This window comes from Pagrus major, chromosome 19 (assembly GCF_040436345.1).
Source record: "Pagrus major chromosome 19, Pma_NU_1.0".
Classification (NCBI taxonomy): Eukaryota; Metazoa; Chordata; class Actinopteri; order Spariformes; family Sparidae; genus Pagrus; species Pagrus major.
In genome coordinates this window covers 6,409,633-6,429,068 of record NC_133233.1, presented here as the reverse complement: position 1 = coordinate 6,429,068, position 19,436 = coordinate 6,409,633, and the positions used below count along the sequence as shown (strand labels likewise).

General features: G+C 39.8%; 1 protein-coding gene across 1 annotated transcript in view; it reads right to left on the bottom strand.

The window, feature by feature from the left end:
• kcnh2b (potassium voltage-gated channel, subfamily H (eag-related), member 2b) overlaps nt 1-19,436 on the bottom strand; it is a 269,252-nt gene that overhangs the window by 20,164 nt on the left and 229,652 nt on the right. Inside the window, exons 7-10 of the mRNA XM_073488708.1 lie at nt 5,674-5,853; nt 3,821-3,924; nt 3,393-3,531; nt 247-401 (exon numbers count right to left, since the gene is read on the bottom strand). Of these exons, the coding sequence (XP_073344809.1) occupies nt 247-401; nt 3,393-3,531; nt 3,821-3,924; nt 5,674-5,853 (578 nt within the window). The remainder of the gene's footprint in view (nt 1-246; nt 402-3,392; nt 3,532-3,820; nt 3,925-5,673; nt 5,854-19,436) is intronic.

Below are 19,436 nucleotides of genomic sequence, written 5' to 3'. Positions count from 1 at the left end.
GAACACTAAATTGATTTCCAAACTCTTAATAGTGTTGTCAAAATAGTTGTTTTGATTAACATTGATTCAGAAATATTGCTGATGTTTAAAAGTAACTCCTGCAGTATCAATTTCTACAATTTGACTGTGGTTACAATCAAATAAACTTGAAATAAGATGCTTCTCTGCCTCACAACACACAGTCCACCTCTATAACATGCTGATATAGTGACAACACTGATATATGCCTGTCTTAATGCATTGTACCAGATGCAGGCCAGCCAGTGAGCGATGAGGGCGAAGGTGCACATGAGGAGGAAGAGGACAGCTGCACCATACTCGGAGTAGCGATCCAGCTTCCTGGCTACACGCACCAATCGCAGGAGTCGAGCAGTTTTCAGCAGACCAATCAGAGTGGTGGTCTAATGAGAGTGGGAGAGACGATAGAAAAGTAGAGATAAGGTATTGTAAAGCATGGCAGAAGACAAAGTCCCTTGGTTCTAAAATCTCCTCACAGCGTTCCCACCTGCTGTCATCCTGTCACACACACACATTAACACACACAGGTGGTGCGTCTGTGGCCTTGTCCCGATGTGATTCACTGTTGTGGAGGTGGTTAATCCAGTCTGCCTTTCATTACTGTGGGCTGTCTTCTCCCTCTCCTTTCTACTTGTATTCAGCTGGCCCCTTTCGTGTCCATACAACAAATAAATAACAGGCTGATTACTGCGCTGGCAGAGAGCCGAGTCCTGCTCTGTGTGTGCGTGTGTCCTCTCAGTAAATTATAGCTGTCTGCTGAGGAAAATCTCCACTTTCTTGGCTCCGTGGCCCCTTACAGACAGCATCAATGAAGTGAACCTTGGCAAAGCGTTCCCCGGGCAGTATTTGAATGTTGGGGAGTTTCCACATTCATCATTATTGGCTTGTCGGGTGGCTTAATCATAATACAACAGTTTATTTTTATTGCTTACTGCTCCATATTACTTACAGATGCATTTCAAGTCCCACTTGCCACTGGAATTAACCTGAGCTGCTGTGTGTTTCATCTTAGTATGTGGGAAGTATTGTCAAAGGGCTCCAGCAGCCTACAGTGAAACTCTCTTTCTCCCTCACCTCCCTCTTCCTCTGACTTCCACCTCCTCCTCCAGACACCCACTTCCAACTTCCTTCAATTCTGCTACCAACACCTCCATCACTTCACTCCTCTATCATTCAGCAAACCACTGAACCTCAGTATACGCTCTCTTTTCAACTACTGCACTAGACTGAGCTACACGGTGCTGTGCGTCACTGCATGATAGTCTCTGTTATATACTGTACATACAGTATTAGGGATGCAACCAGTCATCTTCATTATTGATTAAAGGGACACGGTTTTACACATGAAGTTCACTCTGCTCAGTTGATTAATGTCTTCTAAGGGTAATTCTTTTTTTTATTATTATTATTATTTTTTGGCCTTTTTATTGGACAGTACAGCTGAGTGAGATGAAAACGGGATGAGAGAGAGGGGGGATGACCTGCAGGGCCACAGGTCGGATTTGAACCCTCGGCTGATGCGGTGAGGATACAGCCTCTGTGCATGGGGTACGTGCTCTACCAACTGAGCAACTGGGGCACCCCAGGCAGGGAAATTCTAATAAAAGAAGCTATCAGAGGAAGTTATGGGAAATGTACAATCCAGCATTTGTGGAGCATGAGCTATATTTAAGCTCCCATGCCAAATGCCAGGCTTTGAAGCCAATTTGACATAGTGGTCAAACTGTTAACGTCACAAACGTCACATGCTGCACAAGGGGCCCAAAAGACCTTTTCTCATAAGTTTACACTGTGAAAGAAGCAGCTGTAAAAAACTATTGCTAATTTATTTTTAGTGTCACAACTCCTGCAAAATGACTCGTTTCACTATCAGAATTTGATCTGTTAACTGAGTCTGGAAGAGCCACACAATGAAATCATTTTATCCCCATTCAAGTTAGCGGAGGGCTAAACCAGAAGGAATTGCACATGCTCGATTGGGCTGCACAACGCAGAAGATCTGAGTAATCTTATACCTAGGTAATTAAACTTTTTTGGCATCATGCGCCACTGAGCAGCTGTCATGGGACTGAACAGGGCTCTACCTCTGACGCTGTATCCAGTTCTCATCATACATCCATGGTCATACTCGACACTAAGCAGTCTCTGCTGCTTTGATTATGACCTATCTTTTTTTGATCTCACCCCCAACTTTATGGAGCTGAAATATCATATTGCTGCATGTTATTTTCCCAACCTGTAGATAAATCCTTTGGTTAAAGAAGTTTCCTAGAAAAAAATGACAAAGTAATTTTGTTACAATTATAGTGATGATAAAATAGGTACAATGCAGAATTAATTGCTAGGGAAACCTCCAAACACCCAAAAGCATATACCATACTATTAACATATTCAGAGAGTAAAGCTTCCACTAATGAACTGTAATTTATTACTTGGACTTAAACTGAGCTTCCCTTTCCAAAAATGTCTGTCTTTATTGTTAGAACCAAATTACTGGCTGTGTCCAAAATCACTCTAATGGCTAGAGTTCATGGCATTTATAACTGCACAATGCATTGTGTCAAATCTTATAGATGAGAAAATTACCCTTGTGCCACTCTACAGCTGTCAGTGATGACGCAAAAGGATGATGATTCATGACTGTCTGAAGTTGCAATGTATTGCTCACGATACAATCAAGCTATACTTGTCTTATGTAGGGAGAAGTGAAAAGGGACTGATTTTAAGACACGTCCATATTTCTCTCCAGGAAATTACAAGGAAAGTATTGATCTGTAAAATAAAGCACCAAAACCTCCATGGTAAGTTTTCAGATACTTTTATCAAAGTTACAATGAAGCTATACAGAGAAAAACAGCAAATCCTCACACTGGAGAAGTTGGAGCAGAGAATGTTTGGTATCTTTTCCTCACAAATCACTTATATAATTTATCAGTGGTCAAAATTACTGATTTAAGTTTCTGTTAAGACAGTACCTGATTAATGTTTCACCAGCAGTTTGTACGTTGCATTGTGTAATAGAAGGAAGACACGTTTTGTTTTGACACTCCACCACAGCTGACTGCAAATCAGCCTCCCCATGGAGACAATTAAATTATGAACCAAAAACTCGACCACCTCTGCCTCTCTGTTTCTTCTTCTTATTCCCTGCCTTCCACCTCCCTGTCTCCCACCTCCTCTTCTCTCTTTGTATCTTTCTGTTTCTCATCTCCTCTTTATTCCATTAGATAAAGATGCTGGCAGAGATGACAGACACAATATCAATGCAACAACACTTCCCTCTTGTTCTTTTTATCCCTCCACCTCAGCACCACTTGTCTCCTCCCTCACACATTTCCTGAAGTGTATCAATAGCTAGGCATCTCTTGACATACCTCCTCTCCGTTCCGGTAGATGAGCAGGTCAAAGGGAATAGCAGCCACCATGTCGATGAGGAACCAGCCTTTGAAGTAGTGGACGGCGATACGCACCGGGTGGCTCACCACCTCATCATTAGAGTTCACATATGTTGTCCTGAGAGGAAGAATACAGATTCTATTTAAATTACTGACATTAACATTTCTAATTCTCCTACTTTTGACACTAAAACCACAAACATTGACCATTAGCTATTTTTACTAATTTCATTTCTTTTATTTTTTTCTTGGATTGTTTTTTACAAACAGCTATAATAACACATTAATAACAGACAGATTTGCAGCATTTTTTGCATTACTAGGACTTATTCAACTGCTAGAACAACTAACACATCTACTATTTTTACTACTACTATTATACTATACTCATGTGTCTGAAGTCCGACCTGAAGTTGATGAGGATGTCAATAATGAACATGATGTCCACTATGAGGTCCACCACATTGAGAGGGGAGCAGGAGTAAATACAACTCTGCATGGCTACGTCTTCCTGAGGAGAGGAGAGGAGAGGAGTGGAGAGACAGAAGAGACACAAGTGAAAGAGAGATGAGAGAAGAGAGTAGAACAGAAAAAAAGACAGGAGAAGAGAATTATAATCTAATGCTCCAAAAATAGAACAGTTCTGTGTGATTACCTCCTTCAAATGGATTAGCATTAAGGATGTCATGATAATTTGCATATATACGTAGACACAACATGAAGAGGTGACACACAAGCAAGGCTCTGAGCAGGATCCAAGTCTGAGAGAGCTTCCACACATAAAAGCTATAATGGCTTTTTATTTGACAAAAAACACATTGTCCTGAAACACACTATCAACTTTTATTCACTGTGAATGTGTATAACATTACTCTATTTATCAGTATCTGCCAGCAGTAAATCTGTCACTCTAAGCACATTCTCACAGCCCGTTTTTTCACTTCTTGTCTGTTCATTTGAAAAGAATTTTGATGCTTAAACCACTGTTTAACAAACTTAACCTTTCCTACATGTTACACAGTGAAACAGTTTATTATGAAGACAGTCGTGGACCTACGTATATCCCTAAACTAACTTACTGCAGGGAGCGTTGACCAGGCTAGTGAGGTTAGAAAAAAATGACTCAAAGTTAATTTGAACTTTGAGTCATTTTTTTCAATTATACTACAAGGAACTCTGAACTGGTTATGAAAGAGTCTCAGTTTAATACTATACTATATGACCTACATAAACTAACAAGACCATCAGCGAGAAGACTGGCTGTTTGTGTATGACTGAAATAGTTATTCTTAATCTTGGATTCCAACTTATCCAGGTTGGATACGTCATAAAAAGAAAACTTATGTAATGTTACAGCACTAAAATAAAGCTGACTTTGCTTCACATTAGTCATCTTTTGTCCACAGAGGTCATCAGAATCAACATAAACATGAAAGTTCCTTGTAGTGGCTTTAACTTGAAGTTTATCTAGAAAAATAGATTTTAACTTTTCATTATAAGCCAAAATTGATTTTGTTGTAGCTCCAACAAAACATGTGCAGACAAAGAGAACAGATGTTAAACTGTTCACATGAATCTAATTTCAGTGAGCTTAGAAAAAGATATTTAAAAAGATCTAGACCGAATCACTGTCATCAGCAGCACTTCTTGGTAGATAACTGGCAGTTGATTTGCATTATGGACATATGTGAAATTGGCAAACTTGTTAATTCTGTTGTCATTTTCAGCTGTAACCTTAACTTTTAAAGATAAACAGTAAACATGACGGTCCAACCTATCCTACCTGATGAATTAGATGTATTTACTCTGAAGTAACATCATGAAAAAAGACAGCTAACTTGTACATAAGCTAGTGCATGATTCAGGACTTTTCTACCAGGAAGTTCTTGTAAACAAACTGTGATTAGTTCTCAGGAGCTTCAGTATTCAGTTCAGCCGTTTGTTTTGATTTGTAGGCAAAAAGGAAAAAAAACACCACAATGTGAACGTGAATAACCGTATCAGTGTATGCAATTTGACCCCACTAAACGTTGTATTGTAGTATATTGTACTGTACTGTAATGTATAATGGATCCAAAGTGTATTCAAACTAATCTGCACAATTCTGTGTATAGATCACAGCGCCCTTGAGTTGTGTCTAAGGATCGTATGTGGCATAGATGAAGGGCACTTGAGTGATTTGTGATTGGGCAATATCAATAAAATTGACTTGACTTGACAGCAGGCTTATTAGTGATTCTATTCCTAGATGAGACCCCACCTGGTCGTTGAGGAGAAATGCAGCTGAGTAGGGTGTCAGGATGGCGGTGTAGATGACCAGCAGCAGGATGAGCCAGTCCCACACCGCCTTGAAGGGGCTGTAGTGCAACACCGTCCAATTGTGGATGCGCGGAGCCTGGAGCTTGTACTCTGGCAACACATCTGCACCCAGAGACAGCACCTGGGTAGAGACAGGGGAGCAGACGGCTGATCAGACATTGAATAATAGGAGACAGAGAAGGAGGGAGGGCGAGTGATGAGGAAAAAGAGGAAGAACTGAGAGAGAGAAAGAAAGAAAGAAAGAAAGAAAGAAAGAAAGAAAGAAAGAAAGAAAGAAAGAAAGAGGGGAAGGGGATGAATGGGTGAGAAAGCAGAATAGACTATATCACCATGAGATTGTGTACATAAAGCAGCAGTGTGACACACACACACACACACACACACACACACACACACACAGCCTGAGTGCATATAGCAGCTCCATAAATATACATCAACTTCCATGACATGTGTGCTGTGCCTACACAATGGCTACAACAACAGCATTTTGCAATCACAGCGACAGAGCCAGTGTCCACTGGAGACGAAGATGACGAGAACTGTTCTGAAGGCCCTGACCCTCTTGAGGTTACCCTCCCAGGCAGCATGTTTCCCTACACACACATTCAAACAGTCGCTCTAGTTATGCAAATGCACAATAATGCATAGATGTAGGCACATACACACACAGCAGCCATGGTTCCAGTCACATCCTCTGTTTCTCTGTAGCGGTGGCTCTGACACGAGAGCTTTGGCTCAAAAGTGACAAGTGACAAGGAACCACATATAACCATATTCCACACATACACATTCAAACACACGCACGCAGATTCTTTTCCTCTGCCTTCCACATCACACACAAACACATAAATGCACAAACACACAACAGGAATGAAATCGTGGGTATTATGGAGCAGTTCTAAGTAGCTTTACTTGCAGTAATGTATTCCACCGTATGCACTGCACTCGTCCTGGATGAGAGCAGGAATGAATCAGTATAAAGAGGCATTAGCACGGCCCGCCGTGTGTCTCTGCTTAATAGAATCACACAGTGAAGTGTAGAAGCTTGGCTGCTGAGCTGAGAGCGAGGCCAGAAAAAAACACTGAGCATCAGAATTCAAGTGACAAGTCCAGACGTGACTTCCATTGTGTTTCAAACAGTGTGTGGATGTATGCACAAATAAACAGTGGACTGAGGGGAGAAAGATCTAAGGTGCCTCATTTCGGACAATATTGTTGCTGCCATGTTTAAACACATATCACTTCAGACCTTCAATACAACACCAACAACTATGGCCTAAAGTTCATCAACATTACATCAAATACAAAGAGCACAAAAGGTGCAGAAATTTTTTTTTCATCTTTTAAATCTCAGCACACACAACAAGAAATAACAATAAACTCAATTGTTTTTTATACTATTGAGCTGGCTCTAAATCAAAATGTTAGTCACACTTGACAGATTTCTGGGCGCCTGTGTGACCACAGTCACACCCTGGACCCCTGATAATAGGCTTTACAAAGTTACTGTGCAATTTATAAAAGAGTGAGAAATTATTGATTTTGCCCTCCAACATATTAGATTTAATATTAAATAGTTAATTACAGACTTCACATTTAAATTTTAAGGTGTTTACAACTGCATCAGGTGAAAAATTGAGCCCTTTAAGCCACAAGCCTCAGCTCTGAGGGATGAATAGCAACTGGAAAAGACAGAGTCTTCTGTGAAGTCTGTGAGCCACATCACACACATTGTGTGTATTGGTGATTCTCTTCCAGGCTTCTAGGTGCTACAATCAGCCCCCTTTACGCCTTGTCTTCAGCAGTGAAACACATTTTTCGCTTGATTAAGTTCAGGTGGCTGAACATTACTGTTTGGCCATAAGAACATTGCTTGATTGCCTCACATTTATGACAAGGATCATTTTCCAAGTTTCCCCTAAAATGGGGAATTCTTATTCTGTTCACACAATATAAGTGTAAATACCACCAAACACCCATGAGGCTACAGATCAACACTTTCAAATTTCTGACCCAATGCTTGGGTACAGAAATGCCATACATGGTTTGTATTGTTTAGTCAAGTGTTGATATTGTATTGTTCAGCCATTCACTGGACAGTGGTTGTGTAAGGCCGTCATCACTATAAAAAGATAAGATGTCCAGCCAAAAATCTTCCAAAATGATTCATGTATCAAAATGCATCTCCTCTGTGTGACCGTGTAGACTTTACCAAACAACTGGAGCCAGAAATCCTTACCAGTACATCAGACCAACAGACACATTTGTATGCAGGTAAAGCTGACCTACAGTATGTTTGGCCTGCAGTGACAAGTACAGCAGACTGACTGGGTCTGAACGCAACCTCCAGAGAGAGGACACAGTGTGTGCAGTGAATAACAATGAGGTAAAAACAAGGATCAAACTGTATCAGAGGCTATAAAAGACAAGTTAAACCAAAAAAAGGAATAACACTGAGTCCTGTATTCCCAGTTGGCACACTTCCTTCACCTCCTCTCACCTCTGTGTGTTTTCCCTGATTCACTCCATTAGCTTTCATCACTCTTTACTCCACTTTGTCTTGTTTCTGTTGCTCCCTGCCCTCCCCTTGACCTGCTAAATCCCTCTTCTTTCCTAATTTCAGGTTTTCTTCCAGCAATCCTCCCTCCATCTCTCCACCTCCTTCTCTTCTTCCACACAGCCAGCAGCTCAGTCACTTTTCATTCACCCTATTACCTATTACCATTCATTCTGACGCCCCTCACACCTTCCTTTCTTCTCGCGCTTGAATGGTCGTTTTTCCTCCCCTTAGACTATCTCTCTTCTTTTTTTCCCTCTTCGACTCTTGGGTGCCCTTCCTCCCTCATGATTTTATTCTTCCTCCCACTTTCATTATCCGTTCTTTATTCCACTATTCATCTCTTCTTCACCTACTGTGGGCAAACGGCAGACTTTATTTATGTATAGTGCTTATGATTAAACCATTCCTAAAACATCTGGTATGTGAGGATCTGATTTCCCTTATTCTCTCTGTGTATCCTCAATGAGTTGTTCCTATAGATACCAACATTTGGCAAGATAAAATATGCTTGATTCATTATGAATGAGCAACAAATATTTCAGTGTATATCTGCTCTGTAACTGAGCCAGCTGTTTCATATATAAGCCAGCTCTTCTTAAAATTTTGGCTCCTGCAAAGGCATTATTTTCAAGTGCTTATGTATTTCTGTATGCAAGTCCCTGCTTGCATAAGATGACACTTGTTCAAAGAGATAGAATTCTTTAGCTTTTCTTGGCAATTGTATGAACTATTTAATGTTTTATTACCAAACTTTAATTATTGATTGATTTGAGTGTAATCATGGTTCTCTGAGGTGATCTGTCTTCATCTCCTCTATGAGGAATACAGTAATACTAGCTGGGTTTATGTACGGTTACAATTCGGCAGCATAGCACACAACATACAGTCCATGTCAGAACTCTCATGCAGGACTGTTGCGCTGCAGAAAGTAAGGAGGCTGCCGAGCCAGTGACTGCAGTTTGAAAATGTGTTTCAACATTTGTAAGGGTGAAACCACTGGAAATTTTTACGAAGACCTCGGAACAATTTCCAGCCGAGATTGTGGCGACAAAGAAACTGATATTTTTGATGGTTAGTCAGGACATCTGCAGTCGCGTTTGTGGTGACCAAAGCATGATGGTTTCATCCCCTAAACCTAATCAGAGCCAAAACATATCAAGATTTAACATATCCGTGGTTTGCAGAGACGTACAATGCAAACATTTATTTTCGGTTTGGTTTGTTCACAACCAAGGTATTAAACAAATTGAAATGCTGACCTAGTGACGGCACAAAGTGATTACAAATCATCATGGGGAAACAACAATTGTGCTATTATGTATATATATCTATATATGTACTATTTTGTGGCAAATCATCCATTGTTTGTTGAGATTTGCACTCAAAGCAAATAATCTCAGCCTCATGGTGGATAAGATCATCAAAGGAGGATTTGTCCTCTGAGAACATAATGGCCATACATTCAATACTGGTTGAGACTTTTCAGTCTGGATCAAAGTGGTGGGCTGACCTACAGATGGACATTGCCATCCCTAAAGCCATGCTACTGCCATGGCTAAAATCCAAACAGACTTATAATGGGTGATGAGTTACAGATCAGGTTTTTCAAAGAAATTCACTTTCACTTATGTTGGTGTAAAATAATGCTCAGATTTCAGAAGAGCTGTAAAGAAAAAAAATACATACTCTACTTTATACATATTAAATTCCTTGACTACAGCATAACACTCCCGTCCCTCTGAGGGCAGAAAACAATGTGTGCATGCTGTATTTGCAGTGGTGAGAAAAAAATGTATTTATATGTATCAACTTTTTACCTCCAGGCTGCACCTGTCAGCCGGGGTCAACCACCTTCTCCCACCTCCTACTCTTTCATTTTCTCTCCTTTTCTTGGTCACATAACTGACCACCTACTTAAACAACCTTAACTCTTCAGCAAATGTTCAGTAATTTACCAAACTTTGAATGTCAGATTAACAAACAGAAAGTTTGTTTGTTGGTGTAAAGCTCATCCAAGTTTCTTGAGGTATTCATGCACCATTAGTCCACAGTAAACTAAATACCTACAGGGCTGATCAGGGTTAGCAGCTGTGGGAACCATTCAGAGCTCCAGAGATTCTGTAACACACACCCATCCATCAGCTGTGTTTCCCCCCAAATCTGTTTGTCATATTTTTAGTCCAGCACAGACAGTCTGGATATAATAGTCTACATCTAAAAGACTAAGGAGGACAAACATACATGCTGTTTTTCACAGTTATCAAGGTGTTTTGATGAAAATGTGGCTGGAACAGACAGAAGAAGTTTTATACTGTATGAACCCACTAAAACATTTCATTTCACATTGCTTGACACCGGTGCCAGTTATATTTCTGTCCCCAGCTGTCTTTGATCGTTATATTTTATTTATATTTTTTATGGTTTAGTTTTTTTCCAAGGATGAACTTGGCATTTCCTCTCATACAGCCAAAACCATTTATAGCTCCAGGCTCTGTACTTTGCATTCTGATCAAAGGATCACCTAAAGTAGCCAGTGCATGTAGAGGACATTTGCTACATTCACCAGTGTGGCATATGGTTAAAAAAGCAAATAGATTAAATGCATAAAAAGGATCACCATCTGCCCTCTACTTTTTGATTTCAGGTATTTTAAGGTCAAGATATCACAAAAATATCTAGCACTATCTCAGGGGTATAACTAACACATCTGTATCCAGATATGCACACATTAACACGTTTACAAGTGTGAACCGACAAAAACACTGCTTGCAAACACACATGTACATACACACCCACGCACCCCTACAGTTCAGTCAAGTGCCCCTCTCAGCTGTGTGTCCCCTCCTGGAGTAGCTGGCAGGCTATTTTTAGCCATATGTGTGAAACTAAAAAATATTGCCATAAGGACTGTTGGAAGTGCAGATGTCAAGACACGTTCAAGTGCAGATAGGGCACAGTTGTATTTGAGGACAGCACTGAGGCAGAATACTTGGGGCAACGGGGGGGTTCTTTTTTAGAGCTGAGCGCCTGTGCTATGTATGACGGTATGTTTTTCTCACTTCACCCACAACAAGCTGTTTCTTCCTGGCATCAATCGTCAGAGTGGAATCCCCGGTCCAGCAGACAGCAGCGTCATCAGCAAATTCTGTACATCATCTTTGGTAGAGATTGACATTTATTCCTAAAACTGATGGGATTTGCCTGGACTGCATCTGACACACTGTGTTTAGGTCAGTTTGAGCGTGATGAATTATTGAAAAATGTATTAAATTAGAAAGTGCAGGCTGCATGCAGACAGAACTGGATTTTTTTTTTTATTCAATGTCAAATGCAAATATCCAAATACATGCCAAAGCTTATGTTGTCCATTAGACTTCGGCAATGTCAGTTGTACTTTACATGACACTGTATGCTTTAGAGTGACAGGAGAGCAGATAAGAGGACGAGAGGAGATGACTTGTGACAAGACATAAATCAAATTAAACCCAAAAAATGTCAAATAAATCTGATGAATTACCTCCAGTGATGTCACTCTGGCAGTGGCTAAGTTGCATTGTGGGTAATGTAGGCACCAGTTTTTGAAAGCAAGAAGACTGTGTGGAATAAAAGGTGATATCTCTGTTCTGCGGTATCAATTTTAATAATTTGTTTTTAAACTGTCCATGACGAATCCAGCAGTGTTGTAGGAGTGCAATGTTAGTCCAGTGTACTGCTTTTCAACCTGGTGTCTACATTACCCACAATGCAATTTATCCGTAGGCAAATGATCAGATTATATGCAGCTTCCTCTGGAGCCACAAAGGCTTTATATTACTTTTTTCACATGTGCAGTAGTGCTCCCCAAGACATGTGTACACACTTAAATATCACACAACACAGTGGTTTAATTAAGGTTGAGGTGGCTGAAGAGTAAACGCTGTAAAGGAGGAAATTAAAAGACAGGTAGAGAGATATAGAGATAAAAAATATGAAAAGAGGGAAGAGAAAGGAAATGACTCACAAAGGTGGTCAACTTTTTCACACCATCTGCAACAACTGATGAGATTTCTTCCTTTAAAAATATTTAAAAACAATCTCAGTAGAACTGACCAAAGATAAAGTAAAGAAACTGTTTAAGGGAATAAGTGCCAAAATAACAAAGCAGCTCAAAGAAGGACAAGGTCACAGTATTGACTGAGTCTGAATTTGAAAACTCTGAAGGTTATGAGTCACCTTTTTACAGGAAACAAAGTTTGAATAGCACACACACACACACACACACACACACACACACACACACACACACACACACACACACACACACACACACACACACACCTGGGAGTTGTTGACTAGTGCTCCAGTCCTATAAAGGATGATGACTGAACAGCCAAAGCCACTTCAATCATTCATCTTCAATCAAACCTTCTATCAGTGCGGAATACTGAGCCACAGGCACACACAGCTGCACAGGTATATGTAGAAAGTTTTACACACATAGGTGCAAATTCAAAAGGTAAGTGAAGCTGGAAAGTCAAATGTACCTGAACAACCCACTTTCTGTATCTTTACCACTTAAAATAAACAGTTTCTTATCTCTTGGGAGGGAAATTGCAACAAAAGTGTAGGCGTCACTTTGTGAAATATGCCAAAAAGTAGAGATACTGACCGTCATCACAGGAAATGGATCTGAAACATTTTACAGGCAACTCGTAAACACAGTATTACACTACATAGTGGTACAAGTTGCATCTAGCTTAGAAAAACTTTGTTTTGATCAGAAAAAGGTACCAGACAGAATTTCAAAATATCTTTCTCAACCCTCCTTAGAACTTCAGCTCCTTTCAGTTCAGCTCTCTGTAGCCACGCTGTGACTTTAATCAAAGTTGACACCTTGTCTGTTGGAAACTTTGTGCAGGTCTCAGAGGGGAGCATACGAAAAACATAACATGGTATGAGGTTATCCGCAGCTGAAGGCAGTCAGGCAGTACACACCATCCATCTGCTTTGCAGGGGTGTTGATGGTTTTGGGAGGCTTCCATTTCTCACATTGTGTGAGACTTGTTTGGCAGGACACGCTTGTGTAGATGGGTGTAAACTTGAAATAAAACAATTACAGTCCAAGCATGCAGACAAATGGATGGAGAAACTCAAGACAAAAGAAAAATAACTCCACCGAGCTCAGTTACAATGATATTTTTAGCCAGACAATAATGATATGCTCTTTGCTCCAATTTACAGTGATTTATAGTTGGACTGAGGACATTTCCAATCAAGTGTATTCCAACAACTTCCTGAGGTGTTTTATCAGCCACAGGGAGGTTGGTGTAGTTAAAAAGAGTTAGAATTTGAAGCACCATTCCCATTTTTAATTTTCATGTCTGGAAACTGCAGCCACATCCCTGAATGTTTGAAAGGCATGCTCACTCTTTCATGGACGACAAGCAACATTCACACAAATGTTTCACTCATATCCTGCATGAATGTAAACAGGATGTACGATATTAAAGAGTAAGGAGATCAGTGGTTACCAAATGCAGTTCCCTACCAAAAGTTTACATCCACTTGTACAGAACATATATATCATGTCAGTCTTCACTTCCAATGATTTCTACAGCTCTCATGTTTCTGTGATAAATGAGTTGAACATAAACTACTTTGTCAGAAGAAACATTCATGAAGTTTGGTTCAGTAATGAATTTATTACAGATCTTCTAAAAATGTGACCAAATCTGCTGGCTCAAAAATATAATAATTAATTAGTAATTCTAATATTTGGTTAAATGGCTCTTGGCCATTTTCACCTCAATTAGGTGCTTTTGATAGCCATCCACAAGCTTCTGGTAGTCCTCTGGCTGAATTTTTAATCACTCCTCTTGACAGAATCGGTGAAGTTCAACTCAATTTTTTGGCTTCCTGGCACAGACTTGTTGAGCTGTAGAAATCATTGCCAAGTGAAGACTGCCATGATATACATGTTCTTTACAAGTGGACTTTTGACCGCGACTGTACGTCATACATGCTACAGTTCCTCAGAAGTTCCTACTGTGTAAGTCATAAATGAGAACGTGCACGTTAGATGTTTGCTAATAACTAAACTACTGAGTGAGAACCAAAGCTCAAGCTTTAAAGGAGAACTCGAGCGATTTCACACATCAAAGTGTGTTTCCTGGTGTTGGGGAGTAATATGTGAAAAAAGTTACATAAAGCCTTTGTGGCTCCAGAGGGAGTTGTGTGAAGTCTGATAGATGTCCTCTAGTGATGTAACTTGTCGGATAACCCTCTTTTAACTCTTTTGGTCTTCATTCGCTTTTTGGTGATAAGTTTGTGACTATTATCATAATATGAATATGGGAAGTGGCACAACAAAGGTTGTTTTACTCAATAGTTTTGCCATTAATGTGCTTCCAATTTGCAAGAGTTGGAGTGTGTGTGATGTCAATGTGAGCAAAAGAAAGAAAAATCTAAGTTACTAATTCTATTGGATACAGTATATGCAGGATTGGTGCATCTGATATCGCTGTGTTGGTGTTGTTTCTAGAACATCATTTAATGGAACATTATTACAACTGGCCAGTCATGCTGTTGTGATGCCATAGCTTTGTGACTCGTGCTGTTGTCGTTCCTGGAACATCACAGTCAATGCTGCTCAACACCCTTTATTTTTACCTTACAAAACAGTGATGACATCTGCCACATCTGCAGCAAGCTGTTGTGGTTGAGTCAGTTAAGTATAACACTCACTCAGGAGACTGGGGTTTGTATCCAGTTTGGAACATATTATTATACTGTTCACTTATTATTTTACGTTTCCTGTCACTGTTGGTTAGGTTTAAGTTCAAATGTACCCTTTCACAACTTTAAACACATTTGAAAAACGTGAGTATTTTTCTGGTCCTTTTCTCCTGAGCTGCAAGGCTGTGACATTACAAAAAAGTGATTGGTCAGGTGCAATGGTGGTCCTGGAGCAACATTAGTTATGATGTTTCGGGAACAACACAATCATGTGTGATCTGTAAGTACAGTAAGTGCAAGTGTACACATAAACATTTGTCTATGTGCATTTGAATGCTTGTGTGTAGTTATAATAGAGAGAGTACTACTATAATTAGGGCCAGTGAGCCATGCAGTGCAACAGTGACAGAACCTCACACACACTTTCTCTGCTGTGTGTCTATGTATGTGTAGAGTGTAGTGCACTGCCTTGGGGCAAAGCGTGAAGTTAAACCACCACCTGACATTATGTAGACGTGTTTTAGAAAATGAAACAGAGATGGAGAGGATGGAGAGAGAGAGAGAGAGAGAGAGCGAGAGAAAACAGCTAAGGTGCACACAAAGGAGAGAGTGAGTGAGAGCTAGGCAAAGCTGTAGAGCCCAGTGGAGGGTGGTCATCATGATACTTCTCTCTCTCTCTCTCTCTCTCTTGCTCTCTCTCTCTGTCTCACACACGCACACACACACACACACACACACACACACACACACACACACACACACACACACACACACAAATTCTAAAATAGAAAATGCTAGTGCGTGCTGATAACCCAGAACATTTGGATATATACAACAGCTCTGAGTCTCAGCCAACTTAGAGCTGAGCTTTGCCACAACACTGAGATCATACTGCTCCTCTCCCTCACAAACTGACTTGTATTCTCACTCTTTATTTCAACAAGTTCTCATACCTAAAATGATCAGAAAAGACAGTGGTCATGGTTGACACAAATTACTATGCGCAGGAGACACAACCAACAGGTTTCCAGTCACTGTTGGCACATTCTTGCTTTTGTACATTATTTGTTTGTTCATTGTTTCGTCTTCTTACATGTTATCATCTCATTATTCAAATCAGTGAAGTAAAGGTTTTGTTTGTTTCATAAGGCTTTCACAAGACAACTCATAACACAAAGTGCCTGTGGTTTTCTGTCTAGACCTGGTGAGTTTTCCACCTACCCCCTCCCCAACAGATTTCTTCGATGTTCCCCAGTTATGATGCTTGGAAAGTCACACTGTCAAAGCCTCACCATAGACAACTGATCAATATTTTATACATAGTCAAACAGCACTGCTGATTCATGTCCTTACTTACTATTAGAAAGTAAAATGTTTAAACAGGAGTGAGAGAAGCACATACAAATTTTAGAGGCTTCAATTTCCACTGTAAACAAAGCAGCACTGGAGAGCACACAGTTGTTATTCTAGGAGCAATAGCCTGTTTAATAATGCAATGTCAAATCATGTCTGTTTGGTTAAGGTACATATGTGTACATAACTCTGGATTCTATCTACTGAACAACTGCACATAAACATCACACACACACACACACACACACACACACACACACACACACACACACACACACACACACACCACCTTTCCATCACGGATCAGCTGATATTTGATTTGGATTGTGTTAAAAAAACACATTCCTGTTTAATTACAGCCAAGATTCACTTCAGCGCCTATAATCCAAGGACGTTGGACACACATCTGATGCAAATAACTTGTCACCTCCTGTGCATATAGGGGCAATAGTGTAAGACTAGTGCAGAAATTCAACCAGAAAGAGCATGTAAATCAAACAGGTGGCAGAGAGTTACATGCCTGTCAGAGAGGATTGTCGGATGCTGGGGAAAGAGGACAGGTGTTCACTGCCAGCGTCAGAGGATGGAAATATTCTGACAGCAAATGATCTGCATGTCAGTCTTGGAATGCAAGCTTGGCTTATACTTTTAGTATATGTTTACTAAAAACATACTTTTTTTAGTGTAATAACGTAATAACAGAAAATGCAAAAATGACACCATTTATCATAGCCTGAAGCTGTAAAGATAGAAAGATTTATCTCTACTACTGTGACAGAGTTTGACACATGAAGGACTTCATGTTGCATTCAGGTGCACGTCTTCAACTCTGAACTCTACATCACTCCTATTGATATATATCCTATTCTTAAAATAGTGATATTTCCTCAAAATCACTTTATTCTACATGTCTCATATAAGACTTTGCCAGAAATAAGCAATAGCTAGGTTCTGTAAAAAATGGCACTCTTCAGCACAACTCAAAAGTCTTGAATAACCAGGCAAAGACTGACATTACGTTACATGACATAAATTCAGCTAAATTTCAGTTGAACTGCAGGATACTGTATGCTTCCACAGAGCAGAGAGGAGAGGACAAGAGAGATCCTTGAAAGACAAAGTGAAACACGAAAACGTAAAATTTTCATGTTCTACTATTGGTTACACTTGTGGGCTTTAGGAAATAATGTTGTACAGTATATATACTGTAGATTCCATTTTTAAAATTATGGTTGGATAAATTATCAAAGAAATTATATCACATTATATCTGTTTACACTACGCACAAGACATTTCTGAGTGATTCCTACTTCTAGACATGATTGTGCTATTTCAATAGAGGTGCAAATCTTAAACGTATATTGCAGTAAAATGTGAGACCACAGTGAGTAAAAATGTGACAGGAGCAAAAAAGGACAGAAACTGCTCATAGTTCAGCCGTAGATAATCAGGGTATATCATGCATGGTTATCTTTGGTGTCCAGGGGGAAAAACATACAAATAGAAACCAACACTATATACTGTATACTGTTTACAAGCACCCACACACACACACATTTAAACACTGACTGTCTTTTATTCCGTCCCCCGTCACTCTGGACTTTACACTGTCAGCTAAAATCGAAAAATCCCTTCCTGACCTTTTCTCAGTCTGATTCCAGCACTTACATTTAAAATATAAGTCTGGATGACCTTTTTTTCATCTAACAACACTAATACACACATGGCTGTGCATGCACACTCATGGACACACATGAGGACATAAGGTTTTGACATTGGCCTTCAGCTTTCTCTTTTACCAAAAGACATATGACAAAGATGTATACCGTACATACAAAGACATGATATTAATAGCTAGTGCTGGCTGATAAGTTCGCAGTCAGTGGACAGAACAGCCACTGCTGTCTGATGTTTGGGCAATGCAGAGTAGAGGGAATACTGAAGTATTCTAGTGAAATATAAATGACCAATGCACAAAGTCCACAAAAATGTGGCTACAATAATGTTCTTCAGACCTTGGATTCTGTGCTGTTAAATCCCAAAAGTGTCTCAACAGTTCTTAAAATTAATGAGACCAACTTTCACTGAGAGGTTTCTGGTTTTGAAGGAAAAAAAAATGTTAGTGTGCAAGCCAAAAGAGAAAAGTAGAAAGTACGTCGGCCAGGTTTTTAAAACATTTTTTTTTAGGAATCTTATACAAATAATAATTTTCACAATGATATACAGTTCAGTATATGATCCAAAATAGAGATTAAAGTAAATCCAAGGTGACTCTCTCCTCTAGAATATCAGGGCAGCTGCAATGCATCTGTGTTTTCCCAGTTGCTGGATGAAATATCAAATAAACAACAGAATGTATTGAAAGGGAATAATAATCTCTGAAGAGAAAGTAGTTTGGATTTGGATTCTATCACTGTTTTGTCACAAAGCTGCTTTATTTTTCCCCAGAAGGGCACCTCTTGATTTAGTTTCTAAATCCTCTCTGCAAAGCAGCGCTCTGTTCTTTTTCTTTTTAGCTACAAAAGACTTGGACTTAAGTCCATTTGTTTGTGAGCCTGTCATCAAATGAACCAGAGGTACCTTTGTTGGGTTTTTTTTAAATCCTTTATTTGGATCCTTCAAAAATAGAATATATTTTTATCTTTGCACCTGTTTGTCTAAGGTATTCCACATTGACCTTTGACTGTTTTTTGAAACGACTAGAAGGAGAAGGATTTTCCCGGACAAACAATCGGGAACAGTGAATGGTTGATAGGTGCGCTCATTCACAGCTCATTCACGCTTCTGTCTTGCTGATGACTGGTCGACTGAACTTGCTACAGCTGTCCTCCACTTATTGACTGAACACAGTCAGACGAGAGAGCCACAGCAAATACTGGTGACTCTATATTATTGAGAGTACTGAAGTTCTGCCCCAAAATGTCACTAGATTTGTCAGTGAGGTGACATTACTCTGAATCCTAATACAGTGGTAGGTATTATTCTAACACAAACTGTAACCCCAGAGAATGGTTAGCTAATCACATGCCACTTGCCTTTGGAAATAACATTGGCTGGGCAATATATCAATATTGCTT